This window comes from Pongo pygmaeus, chromosome 8 (assembly GCF_028885625.2).
Source record: "Pongo pygmaeus isolate AG05252 chromosome 8, NHGRI_mPonPyg2-v2.0_pri, whole genome shotgun sequence".
Classification (NCBI taxonomy): Eukaryota; Metazoa; Chordata; class Mammalia; order Primates; family Hominidae; genus Pongo; species Pongo pygmaeus.
This window is the reverse complement of record NC_072381.2, coordinates 94,559,312-94,575,769: the sequence shown is the minus strand read 5'-3', so window position 1 is coordinate 94,575,769 and position 16,458 is coordinate 94,559,312. Positions and strand designations below refer to the sequence as shown.

Genomic DNA, 16,458 nt, shown 5'->3' with positions numbered 1-16,458 from the left:
TTTGGAAAGACATTTTTCCCTTGGACAAGAGGTTTGGATTGGATGGTGAGTGGGCCTGTCTGGATCATGCTAACATGTGGTCAGCATTTTAAGATGTGTTAAATAATCAAATGATTTACAAAAACCAGAAGTCTTTATTGAGTTCTTCCAATGTGTGAGCTATTATGCCAGGCACTTCCTATGCATTGTCTAATTTAATCCCCATAGTGACCTCTATTATTATCGTTTTGTAGATGTGGAAACTGAGGCACCAGTTCCCACAGCTCAGTATCCACTGCACTCCTCTAGTGTGAAATCCTGTAAAACTGGGATGCTGCTGATGCTGAAGCCCTGTGTCCTTCCCCTGTGCCTGCTTGGATCATCTTATGTGGGTTGAAGAAGCTGTTGGGAAACCGACGCTCCCTTGGACAGATAAAATCCTTTGGATTATGCTTCAATCTTCTAATCAATATTGAAGGAAGATTCTAGATTGGAGATTTCCAAGAGTTTCCCCAAGAGGATCTATCAAGACCACTACTTTCAGGCTCAGTGGTTTAATTTGCTGTCGATTGATCCAGGCTTCTTTTGGGGAGCATTTAGGGTTGAGGGGGTAAATTGGGGAGCAATACTTTGTCCCAAAAGTGAGCTAGTTCCACTGTCTGCTTTCCACATTACCAAAGTCAGACTTTCTCAGTTAAGAGTTGAGTTCTTTTTGAAGTGCCTTCACCACTGCCAGTGATAATGAAAATGGTAATGTCTATTTGGCACTCCCCTTCCTGGTCCCAGTAGGTCTAATTCCGAAATTGTTTACTGAAATGAAATAGTACAAATTCAGGGTGGATATCTGAGTTTCTTTTCTCACACTTGAAAGTTTGAGTAAAAAAAAAAAAAAGTTTTGTTTTTTTTTTTAACTCCATCAAACAATAGATTTCTATACCTGTTGCCAGCACAGCTACCAATGACAGATGACTGAGGTTTTGACCCATAGCACAGAAAACTATTTGGTTGGGGAGTGGGAAGATATAAATAATGATAAAAGGACTGACATTTAAGACAAAACATTATGGTACTTTTCAAACATATACAAAAGTAGAATGAATAGTGTAAAAAACTTGATGTACCTATCCCGCCACATCTACAATTATCTACCCATTATCTTCTCCCTTGAGAAGCAATTTGAAATATATTAACATGTGGGCAGCTCATGTTTCCTTCAGCTGCCAGGGAATACCTGAACTTGGCAAGAATAATTTGTTCCTGCTAACGGGGACATGTGTGGTTAGTATCACCTATTAATGAGGCACATCATTACTTACAAAGCTGATTTGGGCCCCTTTCTTAATATGGGCTTTGAGTGTCTCAATTGAAGATTAAAATTTTCTCCTTTTCTCCCTAGCCCCTAAGGATCTATCTACTAGAGGCCCAGGGCTATATTAAATAAGTTAAAAGATTCTTTTTTTTTTTTTTCTCTGCTGACCCAAGAGAGTCAAACCAATGAAAAGGGATTTTGAGGTTTAGATGAGAGTGATCATTATTACTCTCATTATTGCTCTTAATTGTTTAAGGGTCAGAGGTCTTTTTGAGGGATCTGGGACCTAAGATTGGTCTAGAATTAAGTAAAAAGCAGTTTATTTTTGAGGTTTGAGTTGGCACTAAAAGGCTTCAGAATTAGCATTTCAAATGCAGCCCTTTTCAAATTTTTCAAATAGGTTTCTTTTGTGATGACAAGTTAGGCCTTTTCCCACTGACCAGTGTAATGATGGAAGAGTTCAAGGACCTTGTCCTAGGAAAGATGAAGACCTATGTTCATTCTTGGATAGCTTATTTTTGCAACTGGGGGCAGAGCAAGGTGTGGGTATAGGTCAAGGTAGGGAAGAGTTCGGGAGTGGGAGAAAGGTTGGGGGGCAGCTTCTGTGTGGTTACCTGAGGTTCCGCCCACGTGCAGGTGGATGAATACAGATTTCTGACCCTAAGTTTCTAAAGCTCAAACAGGGAAGAGCAAAGCCTTTTTCAGAATCACAGAACTGACAGGGCTGGTGTGAGCATTCAGCGACCACACTGGACCTACGAGGTCACACAGGGTGTAGTTCCTGACGTTAGGCTACATATGCCATCTTCTACTACACTCTAGTGCCCAGTTTTTCTATCAGTTCCTCCAAGTCCAAGCCTCCCCTTTATACCCCTGACCTTGGGGCATTTTGCATATGTTGATCCCTGTGATCACCCTCTTTTGATATTTTGGGTCTCAGTTTAAATGTCACTGCCCTAGAGAGTCCATCTTTAACCACTGCCCTTATCTAAATTATACATCCCTCCCCCACCACTACCACCTACATTATTCATGCTCATAGCATTCTGTTATTTTCCTTCAAAGAACATCTTTTAGTTATGATCATATATATTGATGTGTGTTTTTATTTTTAAATTTCGTCTGCTCCACAAAACCACAGGTTTTCTGAGGATAGGGATCATACTGACTCATTCACTATTTAGAGCAGTGCCTGACCCAGAGTAGGCATTCAATGAATACTTGGTGAATGAATAAATGAGTGTAAAGAACAAATAAATGAAAAAACTGCTAAGGAGAGTTGTAACATTAGCGAGGGTGGGGCGGATTGAAGGGTTGGGGTGCAGGTTTGTTTGGGTGCAAATTGCTCTTGTACCCAGAACAGACAGGATACATTTGATGTTCCCAATTTGGTGTGTCAAAATAGAACACCTTGTTAGAAGTGTCACATAAACAGTAGAAGCTCTGGAGCATTGACCATTATGGAGCAGGTTTTGGAAAGGGAATAAAAGCAGCAAAGAAAAGAGTTGATCAAAAGATATTAAATAACAAACTTTGGATTGAGGCCTGAATGTAAAAAATGATACTACTGTGTTCAACCCAGACAGGCTTAATTAAATAGCTGTTGTGCACAAATGAATGGAAACCCCAGGGAAGAGGAACTGTTCACACAAGGGTGCCCTGGAACATTGGGAAAAGGTGGATTGCACATGCCCCAAACCTGAAAAGACGGGGTTTCAGTTACAGGCACCACACAAACTGCTTTTACACAAAATATTTATGCCAGGGTTTTGCTTCGTGCAGGAGATGTTTCTGACTGAAATCTTTGTCCTGACCAGACCGATGGCTGCCCCAAACTCATAGGGCATTATTGAAAATTAGACAGTATGCTGGCAGACGTTTTTAAGAGATGGTGAAAGGAGTTAATCAAGCAACTATTTATCAAGCACCTCTTTCGAATCTGGAACCATGTTATATATGGTGGAGAATTAAAAATACACATAGGACCCCCTCCATGATCTCAAATTTACTACCTAATTGGTAAATGGAAACCAACTCAGGTTAGAACAACACCAAGAAGTTATTAAATATTGACCTGAGGCTAAGGGCATGTGTAGTACTTTGAGGGTTAGGAGAGGAAGGGTTCATTATGGGCTGAAGAAATTTGATTCTGGGGAATCTGAAGACAGGATTGAAGAGATTGGAATCAGCCCTTACTTTTTTCAGGGCAAGAGGCTGGGAGTGAGGGAAAGAGATGTGAGGCAGCTGCTTTGTGTGGCTCCTTGAGGTTCCAGCAGGCATCTCAGGCCAGTGCAGAACCAAGCACACATGGACATAAATGTTCCGATGACGGGTCCATAAAGGTGTCTTGGACTTTTGGGGATTGCAGTTGCCTTCTTCAAGTACAAAGCAGGGATTTTCAGGGCATGGGGTTATAATTCAATATTCATCTCTCAACTGTAAAGAGTGTCATTCTCTTCTTAAGGATCCAAAGCTTGGATCCTTAAGCACAGAAAAGCGTTTTAAAATTGACATGTTATGCAGCACTGCCATCTGCTGGAATTAGCAAGAACACTTCCCAGGAGTAGGGGATCTCCAATTGTTCAACTCCCCAAGGCCTACCTTAAAGGCACAAACATTAAAGTTTGTTATTGTTTCCTCCTCTTCCAACTCCCCCTTGCTCATTACTCATCCCACATTTATCCTGTTCCTCTTGTTCCTCTTGCAAGTATAAATACGGGGATAAAGATGCTGTGTTGCAGTTTTCAGCTTTTGGTTATCTATATCAGTTCTGTAACACAGAGTATCAAAGTTAATATGAAAGATGATTTTGACTGGCTTGACTAGGGATAGCCATTGGTAAAACATAACGTAAAAAAAATTTGTAGTCCTCTGCCTTTCTCAGGAACCCAGATTGTCAGCCTTCCATTCTTGTTCCCACTGTGACCCTTACTAATGTGTTAATTTATTTGATGTGAGTTGATAAAGGAGTTAAAGTGTGAGACACAGAATCTCAAAGTTATACCAGAAGCCAAATGCTAGAAAATGTTGAAACCAAATGATATAGAAGAATGGATTCCATGTCAATTTGAAAACATCAAATATTGGATTAGACCACACAGCAAATATGACAAAGTTAGTGATTAAATTTACTTTAAATGTGTAGTGCATGTGAAATTATGTGGGGATTCTATTTATTTATAACTGAAATTGCTTTCAAAGGAGAGTGGATCATGTTAAAATGAAAGTTCTTATGTAGAACTAAGCAACTCAGTGAATTTGGTTATGCATAGTTGGGTTTGTGACTGAGTATGAGGATAAGAGTTAGAACTGAATTGCTCTGTTTAAGAAAAATGGAAGAACGGTTTTGAAGGGAGAAGAGACACAGAGAAAGAGGCAAATCACAGAAAGAGGCAGGAATATCAATAAATGGTTGGGGATCTTTCCTTCTTTTCTTCTTTCTTTGCTCCCTCCATTCCTCTTTTTTGTTTCCTGTCTCCCCTCTCCCAATATCCCTCCCTTTCCCTTCTCTCCCTTTTTCTTTTGAAAAACAGAGATATTACCTAATATTAACTTTAAAGTTGTAGATTCTTCTGTCTCCTGAGATCCTCTCAATAAAGGGTTTTTATATAGAAATGACCTGTAAGTGATTTTAGTTTTGGTGTTTGTTTCGGTGTTTATATTTGTTGTTGTTTGTTGGCTTTGGTGAGATTTGCTGGAGTTGGTGTGGTATGGAAAGGAAAAGCATGTGAAGAGAGATGAAGTTACTCTTGAACAAAATTAATATTTAGTAGAATTAGGGACTCACAGCCACATTCCAAAGTCCATGGCCTGGAGGCTCAAGGCAAACTCAGGGGATGTTAAAGCGCAGGTGACCCCAGCCCTAGTTGTTCCATGTGTTCCAGCGCCCTCCACCCCTCCCCATCCCCTCCCCTCCCCTTCCCTTTCCTTTTTAAATTGACAAATAAAAATCATGTATATTTATCATGTACAAAATGATGTTTTAAAATATGTATACATTGTGGAATGGCCAAATCAAACTATCTCCTTGCCTTCTTATTTTGCTCTCCACACTGGGTGAGGGTGTGATGCTGGTTGGTGTGTGCACAAGGGATATATCCTTCCTTCCAAGGACAAAGGACTGGGTACGTGTTCTGGCTTCTAATTGTTTACTGGTTCTTCAGTCTTCCAAAATACGTGGCTTCCTTTTTTTGAGGAATTTATTCCAAATCTTTGAATTCCAAAATCCAATTCTGGAAACAAACCCTCGCTTAGATGGAGTCCATCAGTTTCTTAGGTCATTCTCCCTGGGGTTTCAGAACAGCTTTTAATCCCAGCATCAAGAGGCAGCTAATGTGCACAAATAGTTCCCTTTCCTAGTTTCTTCCAGGGAATTTCGGGGTTCTGTGTACAATAGTGTCTGGTGACCTATGATTGTAGAATGTGTGGGCTTGGTGTGATCCTCTAGAATCTCTCTCCTCTGGTCTGTAAAGATTTGGTCCTATCTTCCCATATCCTTCATTCCAAATTTTAAGACTATTTAGAAAGTATTATATGGTAGTTAAGTGCTAGATTCTAGAACCAGACACCCAGAGTTTGAATCCTTTTCCCACCTCTTATTAGGTATGCGACCTTGGGCTTGCTTAATGTGCCTAAATCCTAATTACTCATATGTGAAAGGAAAGAATAAAAATGCCTATTTTAGGGGGGTTTGTAAGGATTTTACAAGATTACTACATGCCCTGCACTTAGAACAGCACCCAGCAGATATTGTGTACTATGTAAGAGTTAGCTATGATTATCATTGCATCACCAGAGTCAAGAACACTAGTGTTCTATGTTAAGTGTTCAATCCAAGTGGCCTCAATCTATGCTTGCCCTTCAGAGTTTGTTGTCTGTGAGGCACCTGTGTGCTCCCATTGAGGCATGGTTTTCCCAAAGCTTATTTATGACACCTTCATTATTTCTTTAGTTACTCAGCTAGGTGCCATCATGAAAGGAGGTATTGAGAAATCCAGTTCATCACTTACAGAGGAACCCCTCAGATTAGACAGTTTTGGGAATATACACATGGCATTTCTAGTACATTTCTAGTAATTAGATACTGTTTTATTTCTCACTTAAAATGAAATACAAAATGTTGAATGAACAAATTAAACTTAGTAAATATGAAGTTTCTGAAGAAGGGGGTAGTTGTGGTTGGGGTGGGATCCAGTGTGTGTGGCTTGATCTCAGGAAAAGAGAAAGCTAAAGAAGAAGAAACCACATCCCAGTGAGGCAAGGAACTTTGGCTCAGAAGAGAATTAGAGAGGAATGCAGAGGCTGGAGTCCTGGGAGAAAAGGGGATGTATAAGCGGAAAGAGAGGGGATGTATGAGCAGAAAGCTAAGTGATAAACTTGTTTTAAATTAAATATACGCTTGCTATGTTGTTCTGAAGGGATAGAAAGAGGAAGAAAGTCAGTTTTGTGAGAAGGGGCTATCCCAATCTGTGATGGTATATTTTATAACGTTATTTTTTGATCTATTTAATATAGACTTTATCTATTGATTTTCTGCTATGTTGTTAGGATTTAATTAACTGAATTTAAAGAACTCATCTCACAACTCAATTTTTACTTAATTTGTTTTATAAGTTATAATAACATATTTAATTCTTACTCCATCAAACCTTAACTGTATCTTTTGAGTCTCTATTCTTCTGCTATGGTTTGAATGTTTTTGTCTCCTCCAAATTCATGGATTGGAAGCTTAATCTCCAATGCAACAGTATTGAGAGGTGAGGCCTAAGGAGAGATGTTCCTGAAGGCTCTGCCCACATGACTAGACTAATGCTCTTATCAAAAGGGCTTGCAGGAGTGAGGTCTTGCTCTCTTCTGCTCTTCTGCCATGTGAGGAATAGAGTTCCTCCCTTCCAGAGGATGGAACATTCAAGGTGACATCTTGGAAGCAGAGACCAGGCCCTCACCAGACACCAAACCTGCCAGCTCCTTGATCTTGAACTTCCAGTCTCCAGAACTGTGAGAAATAAATTTCTGCTTGTTAAAATTACTCAGTCTCGGTATTCTATTATAGCAGCACAACAGAAACTAAGACAATTTCCCTTACCTCTCTTCCCCATTCTCTTTTCCAAATCAAATATTATAACTTTGGAAAGATTTATTTATTTATTTATTTATTTATTTGACAGAGTCTCACTCTATCGCCCAGGTTGGAGGAGTGCAATGATGTGATCTTGGCTCACTGCAACCTCTGCCTCTTGGGTTCAAGTGATTCATGTGCCTCAGCCTCCCAAGTAGCTGGGATTACAGCTATGTGCCACCATGCCTAGCTAATTTTTGTAATTTTAGTAGAGATGGGGTTTTGCCACGTCGGCCAGACTGGTCTCGAACTCCTGGCCTCAAGCAATCTGTCTGCCTTAGCCTCACAAAGTGCTGGGATTACAGGCATGCGTCACCACATCCAGCCATGTTTTGTTCTTTAATCATAATTACTGATCCAGAAAGTTGAAGAACAATAAATGACATTTATATTATGTAAACATTATTTACCTACCGCCAATTAGAGTCCTCTAATTAAATTTCTTTCACTAGATGTGTCAGTTTGATCCAAGATGGGATGTTGAACATGCAAGAAATGTATTGGAAACACCTCTGAGAAAAAACGGGAAGAGAGCAGACAGAGGCTGGGAGAGCCATCCAACTGTGATGCAGGTCTGACCCCTTATGTAGGAGAGACAGAAGGAATAAAAGTTGGGTAAAAACATCTTAGATTACAGTATTGTTTTAAGGAACATTTGGCAAGGCTGGTGGGGAGTCCTTGAGTTTAAATTGCTCATCAGAGGGGTACTGCATCTCTCAGGAGAGGACATGACTTAGTATCCTTGCCACTCAGTGTAAATGTAGTGATAGATTTCAATGTGTAGAGATGGGACCTTCAGACAATTATAATCCCTGTAGCTAGACATCTGAGAGGTGCTTCTCATTGCTACCACATTAGGGTTACAATGTTATTACACTTGAACTACTCAAAGGAGACTGTTCTAATTGTCAAGGCCAAATGGATTTTCATTTCTTGTAATTCACCAATTATATAAAAACATGCCACATTGTTTTATAGTTCTGTCATGTTCCTTAATCTCAGTAATGAACATATTCCATAAAATGACTATCCTTGGGCCTGCCTGTGTTGTAGGTGATGTCACATAAGCATAGTCACATCATGGCCAGATAAACTCTGTCAATTGAGTTTGACAGACTCCAGCAAATGGAGTTTGTTGCCTCCAACAAATGATTATCAGTAGAAACTGTAAAATGGGCATGAGTGCTACTGAACCAGCAGCCAGGAGAAAGAAATTATGGTCCATAAATTAGTTGTGAAACCTGAAGTCGTATCACCAGTCCTGGTCTCAATCTTCATATCAATAAAGTTGGTTGGAGTAGGGATTTTCTCAAGGTCCTCCTGATTTTAAAGTTCTGTGTTGTCTACATGGTTGTTCCCGAACTGAAGTAATCGGCATCGTTGACTCAATCTAGAAAGGAATAGTGACAGCTTATATTGCTTTTGAAACTCTGGCTGATAGCATGTGATCAACTGGTAAGACTATTTCTGTACCCAGAGAGGACAGCAAATATCTTTAAGAGCTCCATGACTGGGAAGCCAGTTTTTCTGCCAGGTGATTTATCATTTGTTGAAAGGGCTTTTCTCAGCTTTTGTGAGTCAGGGAGCATACCTTTAGTGCTGAATGAAATAGTTTCCAAGAGCACCTTCAAGATTTGGAGAGGCAGCACTTCTTTTCCGGAAGGGTCAAATTACCCTGAAAAGCAATCATAGCCACTTTTCTGGGCATATTTATGAGTTTGTCAAATAGGCAAGAAAATAACTTGGGCCTGGCATCATAGGATTCTTATCAGGCTTGACAGAATGAGTTCATCTAACTAAGTAGGATTTGGACCCATTTCAGAGACTTTGAGTCAGTTGGTAAGGGCAGCTTTCAGAGGTAGGTACAGGACAATATACAATTCAACTCAGGCAGCTTTTATTAGAGTATTATATACCAAGTATATGATGAGGAGTCCAAATGCAAACTGGATATTCAAGGAACTTAGGATTTCCTGGGTTAAGCCTATTAGCCTAATTAATTTTATTCCATTTATACTTACTTTTCACATGTACATCAGTACCTCCCAAACTTTGCTGCACAAGTTCCAACTGGGAAATCTAAAAATCATGATGCCTGGACTGCACCCCATGCCAATTAAGTCATTCTCTATGGGGCGGGACCCAGACATCCATGTTTTGTTTTAACTTTTTAGGTGATTCCAATATGTAGCCAAGTTTGAGGAACAATGTTGTAGACCTTACTACTCAAAATGTAATTAGAACAGCCACAGCATCCTCACCTGGGAGCTTGTTTAAAGTGCAGAAATCTCAGGCCCCTTCTGTGTATGAACACAGCCCTGATTTATAAAAACAAGTTAACTGATGAAGCAAATAATCTTTTCTATGATTAACTGTCTGAGTAACCCCTTAATGTGAGTTTTTTGAATTATGTGGCAAGTGATAGAAGTTATGTACTTTCAGGTGGGAGAAATGGCCTGCTTTGCTAGAATATCCTAAAATATCTGAAAGGGACAAATGTGTCTACTGATAGGTCAGGACTTCAGTGCTGACTTTCTGAAATTCTTGAGTAAAGATCATTCCCTTCCTTGTTCTTCCTTAATAGATCAAACAAAATAATAATAAAAAAAAACAGAATTAAGTAAAACAAAAGATTTTTAAAAATTAATACATGAGATACACTGCAGTATATATGTATGTCTGATTACGTATAGTAAAAAGATCTGGAAGGATACATATCAAATTATAAGTTATAAGTTATAAGTTTACCTTGAGGGTGTGGAAGGAACTGTGATAGGGTGAGGGGACTGCTCTCATTTTTAAATTCACATACTTTTGTAATTTTTTTTTTGAAATTTACAGTGAGAATTCATTATTTTTATAACAATCAAACCATAATAGAAATTTTAAAGATGATAAAAAACAAAAAGTAAAACACACACACATACATAATAATTTTAAGAGTTACATTGGAGGAATGGAGAATTAAATCACATGGTACTTTTCCACTAATACTGTGATGGTACATAATTGTGTAGTCTGTAATCAAAGAAACTACATTAGAGAAGCCACATTAAGTAACATCCGAATTAAAAAGTCCCCTGGGATAAGAGCCCTCAAGCAGCGACCCCTCAAGGTGGATATTAAAACTGAAAGCAGCGCTTAACTCTTCCTGGAGTATCTACATGAAAAAAAACAACATTCTGAAAATTTCACATTTAAAAAAAAAGCTTCATAGAAGTCACTTTGAAATGCTAAAATAGCCAAAGGCCAGAAATTGAGGCTATAAAAACTCCATTCAGAACAGATTCAAAACTAGTACACTGAAACCTTGGTAATCTATGGGTGTAGGTTAGGGACATCTTTTTCCATTTCTTTATCATTTCTCCCAATTTCCCAATGGCTGCTTTATATCTCAATAATTTTAATCTAAAAATATTGTAATTTTAGTTGGAAATTCATCTAGATTCATTGCAGATTTGTTTTAGTAAAAAAAAAAAGAGAACAATTTGAGACTCACTATTTTCCATTATTCATTTTTTTCCACAAATTATTTCTAGCTACTTAATAAACATTTGGGGATTGAATCCCTGAAGTTACATATTTAAAATTTGAGGAAATCCTTTTTCTCCTCTTCTAGTTTTTTCATTTTATTGAAGTCACTAAAGATGACAAACTTTTTTATTATAAACTTTTTTCCAACAAAAAAGATATTTTACGTGACTATTAGATTGATAGCTAAATATCCTCCTCAAAGTCAAAACATCTGTAACTAAAAAGTGCTGTCTTTTGCAAGCTACACAATTAAGAGCTTAACTATCAATAATGTAATTTTGTACTCCTGGAAGAGTATTCTTGATCTAGGTATGAAAGGTTTACGTAGGAATATATTTACTATATAATATGAGAAATTTAAAGAGCAGAGATAAAAAGCACAGATCTAATGGCCATACCATTTTTAGAAGTTACAATAGCTAGAATATTGCTATTTCTCAACGGATTATAGTATTTTAATTAAAAAGAAAAAAAGAAAGAAAACCGCACAAGATTCATCATAATGCATATATTTAGTACAATGCTTGGTACACAATAACTATTCAATAAATATTAGCTCTATAATAAACAATGGATTAAAACAATAAAAAAAAAAAAACAGAAGAACCCAAAATGGAGGGAAAAACTTAGAGCTAATTTCCTAGAGTATGTATTTAAATGGAAAGTCGGAGCTCACAGAGAGCAGTAAGGAATTCTGCATTTTCTGGATCTATCTTTTGTGCCTTCTCATAGTACTCAGCAGCTTGCCTCTTTTCTCCTTCCAGCTTGTAAACAAACCCTAGGGCACTTAAACTCTGCACATCTAAAGCATTGTGACAAAGTCTCTTGGTAGCCAATTTCTTCAGAGCACTTGTCAGTTTGGTGCGAAGGGGCGATCTGTCTTTGACCTTTAAGGCTTCTAAATAATGATGGATGGCAGTATTTTCTGATTTACGGTGAAATTCCTGAAAGCGGCCATAGTGGTAATGGATCTGATGTTTGTGATCATCGGTTATGTGCTCCAGACAAAGAGCTTTCCGGAAAATGTCCTCAGCATTGCTATACTGGCCTCCTTCAGCATACATGTTGGCCAGGTCTGTGTAGGCAAATGCAAACATAGAGTCTCGTTCCATGGCTGCTTTGAAATGAAATATAGCAGATGAAATCAGCTCATCAACCTTTAGTTTATCCTTTCCTTTAGGTCTGTTGTGTGTGGCCTTCTTGATTTGGATCATTTGTGCCCTGTAGCAAAGTCCCATCTGGTGATGCAGGAAAGAAGAAGTTGGTGTCACCTCCAAGGCCTTTTTTAAAAGTTCGAGAGCTTTGTTCCAGGAATTTTTTCTCCTATAGAACTTGGCTGCATAACGAAGGACGTAAGGCTGGGATGATATTTGGTCCAGGATTTCTTCAATATACTTTTCCCCTTCAGCTTCTGCATGTACATCTTGAAGCTTCAGTGCCAGAAAAACCTTAATGTAGCTGTTATCTGGGTTCAGGGTAACAGCCTTTCTCAAAGGCCCCAGAGAAAAGCTCTTTACAGACCCTTCTCTATCAGAATCGTCCAGCCGATACACTGTGATAGCATAGCCGATGTTAAATTCTGGATTGTCAGGCTCCACTTCCAGAGCCTTCTCAAAAGCCGCTTTAGCCTTTCGATAATACTTTCCTCCAAATTTCAAGAGTGCCCACCCTTTCTCACAGTCAGTCTCAGGACACTCCAACTTGTAGTTAGAAGGACTGGACAATTTCTTGCAGACATTCCCTATCTTACCTGTATACTTCTGAGCTTCTTCAAGCTGGTCCATGTGATAATACACCCAGGCATAGTTTCCCCAAGTGACCAGGCTTCGTACTTCTTCTTTGTCTGAGTGTTCTTGCTGGATTATTTCTTCTGCTTGTTCCAAGCAGTCAAGGGCGTCTTTATTTTGGCCTTTTAGGTGTTTCACATAGGCCAATAGGTTATAAAGAGCAAGTCTAGATTTTGTGGTAAGAAATTCAAGCTGTTGCCCAATTGTATCTTCCACCTCAAACAGATCAATGTCTTCCTTAAGTAAATTCCATGTAAAATGACATTCTAACTCCAACAGAATGGCCTTCAAGGTGTCCTTAGGAATTTCACTGTCAAAGATAAAATACTTTTTAATTTTTGAAGAAATACAAGAAATAATTTTCTAAACCTTAAATATTGTTCTTTGCATAACAACTAATTTTATCCCTATTTGATCTTACAGTTAAAACATTAGGTTCCCATAACTTTATACTAGAGTTTCTTCTATATACAGTTATATCCTAGAAATATTTCATTTCAATTCTCACTATTTATTGCAAAAACAGTTCTGGAGAGATGACAGAGCTTTCTGTATTACATGTGTCTATTTCCTTGTGGCAATCACTAAGCCGTTGAAAATTAGGAATGAATATATACATATTCAATAATTAATAAGAAAATTTCATTTCTGTATTATGAGTACTGATCCTGACTAGGAAACCTGGTAAAATTGCTCCTTGGTAATTGTTCCTTTCTCTAGTGTAATTGTACCAAAAATATGGGCAAGACATGCCATGTCCTTACAGCCTGCTTAAATCCACAACAACATGGCTTTACCAGCCCCCTGCCTAAAACAAAAACCTGTTTTGAAGGTCTCTACCAGCCCAGCCCAAGGAGGATGAGGAGGGCTGCTCAGGTATTATGGATGTGGTTGTAAGATCTCAAAGGGACATTCAATCAGGTACTGACGTGGTTTGTCCAGGCTCTGGAATTTATGCATAACTGGACACCATGAGAATTTTTACTGTTTAAACTTTGTCTACTTAATTTTGTAACTTTGTCTTTGGGAAGCTGATAAGATAGAAGCTATTGCATCAGAAGAGGTAACATGTATCTTTCGGTAATTCTGTTCTTCTGCTAGGAAGAAGCAGTCTTTCAGTGTCCTTGGGAGACAGTCCCCAATGGGGCTGAGCCCTTTTCCTCCCCATCCTGCATATATACGGTGCACGCCGGGCGTCTTTTTCTGTTTTTTTGTGGTGGTTGTTGCTGTTGTGTTTTGTTTTTTTTGTTGTTGTTGTTATTGTTGTTTTCAAGCCCCTTCCTGATAGCACTGTCCTTTCTTACAAATGTTAGATGTGGCCAGGCGTTGTGGCTCATGCCTGTAATCCCAGCACTTTGGGAGGCTGAGGCGGGCGGATCACGAGGTCAGGAATTCGAGACCAGCCCGGTCAACATGGTGAAACCCCCGTCTCTACTAAAGATACAAAAAATTAGCCAGGCGTGGTGGCACACGCCTGTAATCCCAGCTACATGGGAAGCTGAGGCAGGAGAATCGCTTGAACCCGGGAGGCGGAGGTTGCAGTGAGCCGAGATGGAGCCATTACACTACAGCCTGGGTGACAGGGCGAGACTCCGTCTCAAAAATAAAGTTAGATGTGTGGGTGGCACTTAAACTTTTTTTTTAACTTATAATGGGAATAATTAACATTTATTGTGCAAGTATTATGTGCTAAGCAGTCAACTGATAGGATTTATTACTGTCCTTTTCCACAGTCCCAAGAGATGGACACCATTAATTTTTACAAATAAGGAACAGACTCACAGAGTTTGAGAAACTTTGGGGTCACTCAACTAGTAGCAGTTCAGCCAGGATTTAGAACAAGGGACTATCTGCTTTTAGAGTCCAAGACCTTAATATCTCATTCCTCAACTCATTAAATGCGGAAGGTTCACTAACCACGTGCAGGGCAGGGTGCTAGCCCCTGGGGATACAAAATGATCAAGAAAAGGACGCCATCATACTAAATCAGTAAAGGAGACAGATAAAGAAATCCTCATAAAACAGCAGGATTGGGTGGGACCATAACAATCTGTGCTTGGTACAGAGGTAGCTCCCGGGAAGGGAAGAACTCAGACCCAGAAATCAGAAAGGCAAACTGGCAGTGGCAGGCGAATGTGACGCCTGGAGGGCTGCGGCGAAATCGCGTATGCCACACCGAGGGACTGGCAGCTGGAAAGAGAGGCACGCGACAGGCCTAAGGAGACCCGTGGCACGTAGCAGCGGCCCCCGGAACAGCGCCTGGGGGCTCTGCAGGCGCTGATCAGTTTCCCGGAGGCGGCGGCCGCGGGCCCAGAACGGTCACCGTCGCCGCTGCCGAGAAGAGCCGTCGGGTCGCGATGGGTGGACAGGCCTCCCAAGGGAGCGTCGCCCGGCACATGCCCTGACAGTCCCGACCGCAGACGCCAGGGATGGGGCAGGCTCCCGGGGAGCATCTCCTGTTCCTCCTCCCTGACCGGCCTCCTTAGGCGCTCGGGAGGGACCGGACTCCAGAGAAGCGTGCACTCGGCCACCCTCCCCGACAGGCCCGACTTCAGACGCCGCGCGCCGGGACAGAGCGCCCGGGGAGGGTCCCCAACGCAGATGCCCGGTTGCCGGGCGCTAGGGGCTCGGCCTCTGAAAAGGCCGCAGAACTGCGCTGGAAATGAATAAAAGAAGCCCGGTTTGAAACAAAGGCCGACGCAGGGCTTGGGAGGAGAGGCCGAGGAAAACCCTTACCTCATGATGGCAGCGCTCTGCAGGCCGTCCGGGCGGCGCAGTCCCTCGCGTTCTCTCTCTCCTCAGCACCTGGGACCTCTGGAACCCGCGCGGTGGGCGTGTGCGTGCGCGTGCGCGTGCGCGTGCGCGCCAGGCCTCGGCGGCCCTGGGACTCCGCCGCGGGGCGTGTCTTTGTTAAAGGAGAGACACCATCCCCAGCAAGAACAGGAAACTGGAAATTGAATCAGATGCCGAGCGCTCAGAAACCGAAACTTAAGAAATCGAAACTAAACGTAAGCTTCAGAAACCGAAACTTAAGAGCTCAAGAGCCGCGGCCAGACGTTTGCGGAGTCCAGGGTCTTTCGGAGTTGAATTTGCAGCTGGGCTCCTGCTCTTTGGTCTCGGCTTTTATCTGCCTCTCTGAGTACGCTGAGTTGGCATGCTGCCCGTTTAACTGTTTGTTTGTTTGTTTGAGATAGCGTCTCACTGTGTCACTCAGTCGTGATCTCAAGTGATGCGCCCACCTCTGCCTCCCAAGGTGCTGGGATTATAGGCGGAAACTGAAGTCCTTGCTTCCACTCCAGTCTTTTGATTCAACAAGCAACACTGCAATGCTATACATCTATGCTGTTATTTCTGTTGGGTGTAAACTACAGAAATTTGGAGCTAAAATCTATATACATTTTAAGTTTTGACGGATATTGCCAAATAGCTTTAAAAATCCACTCTTACCCATAATTGTAGGAGACTGCTTCTCTTCCATACCTTCGCCAATGGTGCTTTGTGTAATAAGGACCCAATAAAGACGAGAGTGGTATTGGGGATCTAGGCAAAAAATGTCAAACACCCATACCTTAAACATTTTGTCCCCTTTGAATTCATTCAGCAAATATTGACAAACAACTGTAAGACCCAGACTTTGTTCAAAGTACTGTCAATATAACAATAAAGAAAACAGACACGGGCCTTACCCTGATTGAGTTAATGTCTGTATTCAAAACATCAATATCTTGTCC

General features: G+C 40.6%; 1 protein-coding gene across 1 annotated transcript; it reads right to left on the bottom strand.

Annotated features, from left to right (window-relative positions):
* Positions 1-11,433: 11,433 nt before the first annotated feature.
* Positions 11,434-15,708, bottom strand: IFIT5 (interferon induced protein with tetratricopeptide repeats 5). The gene is made up of 2 exons (XM_054503510.2): positions 15,464-15,708; positions 11,434-13,037 (listed from the first exon to the last, which is right to left on the bottom strand). Exons 1-2 carry the CDS (start codon positions 15,466-15,468, stop codon positions 11,594-11,596), a joined length of 1,449 nt encoding a protein of 482 aa, XP_054359485.1. The 5' UTR covers positions 15,469-15,708; the 3' UTR covers positions 11,434-11,593.
* Between the last annotated feature and the right edge of the window lie 750 nt (positions 15,709-16,458).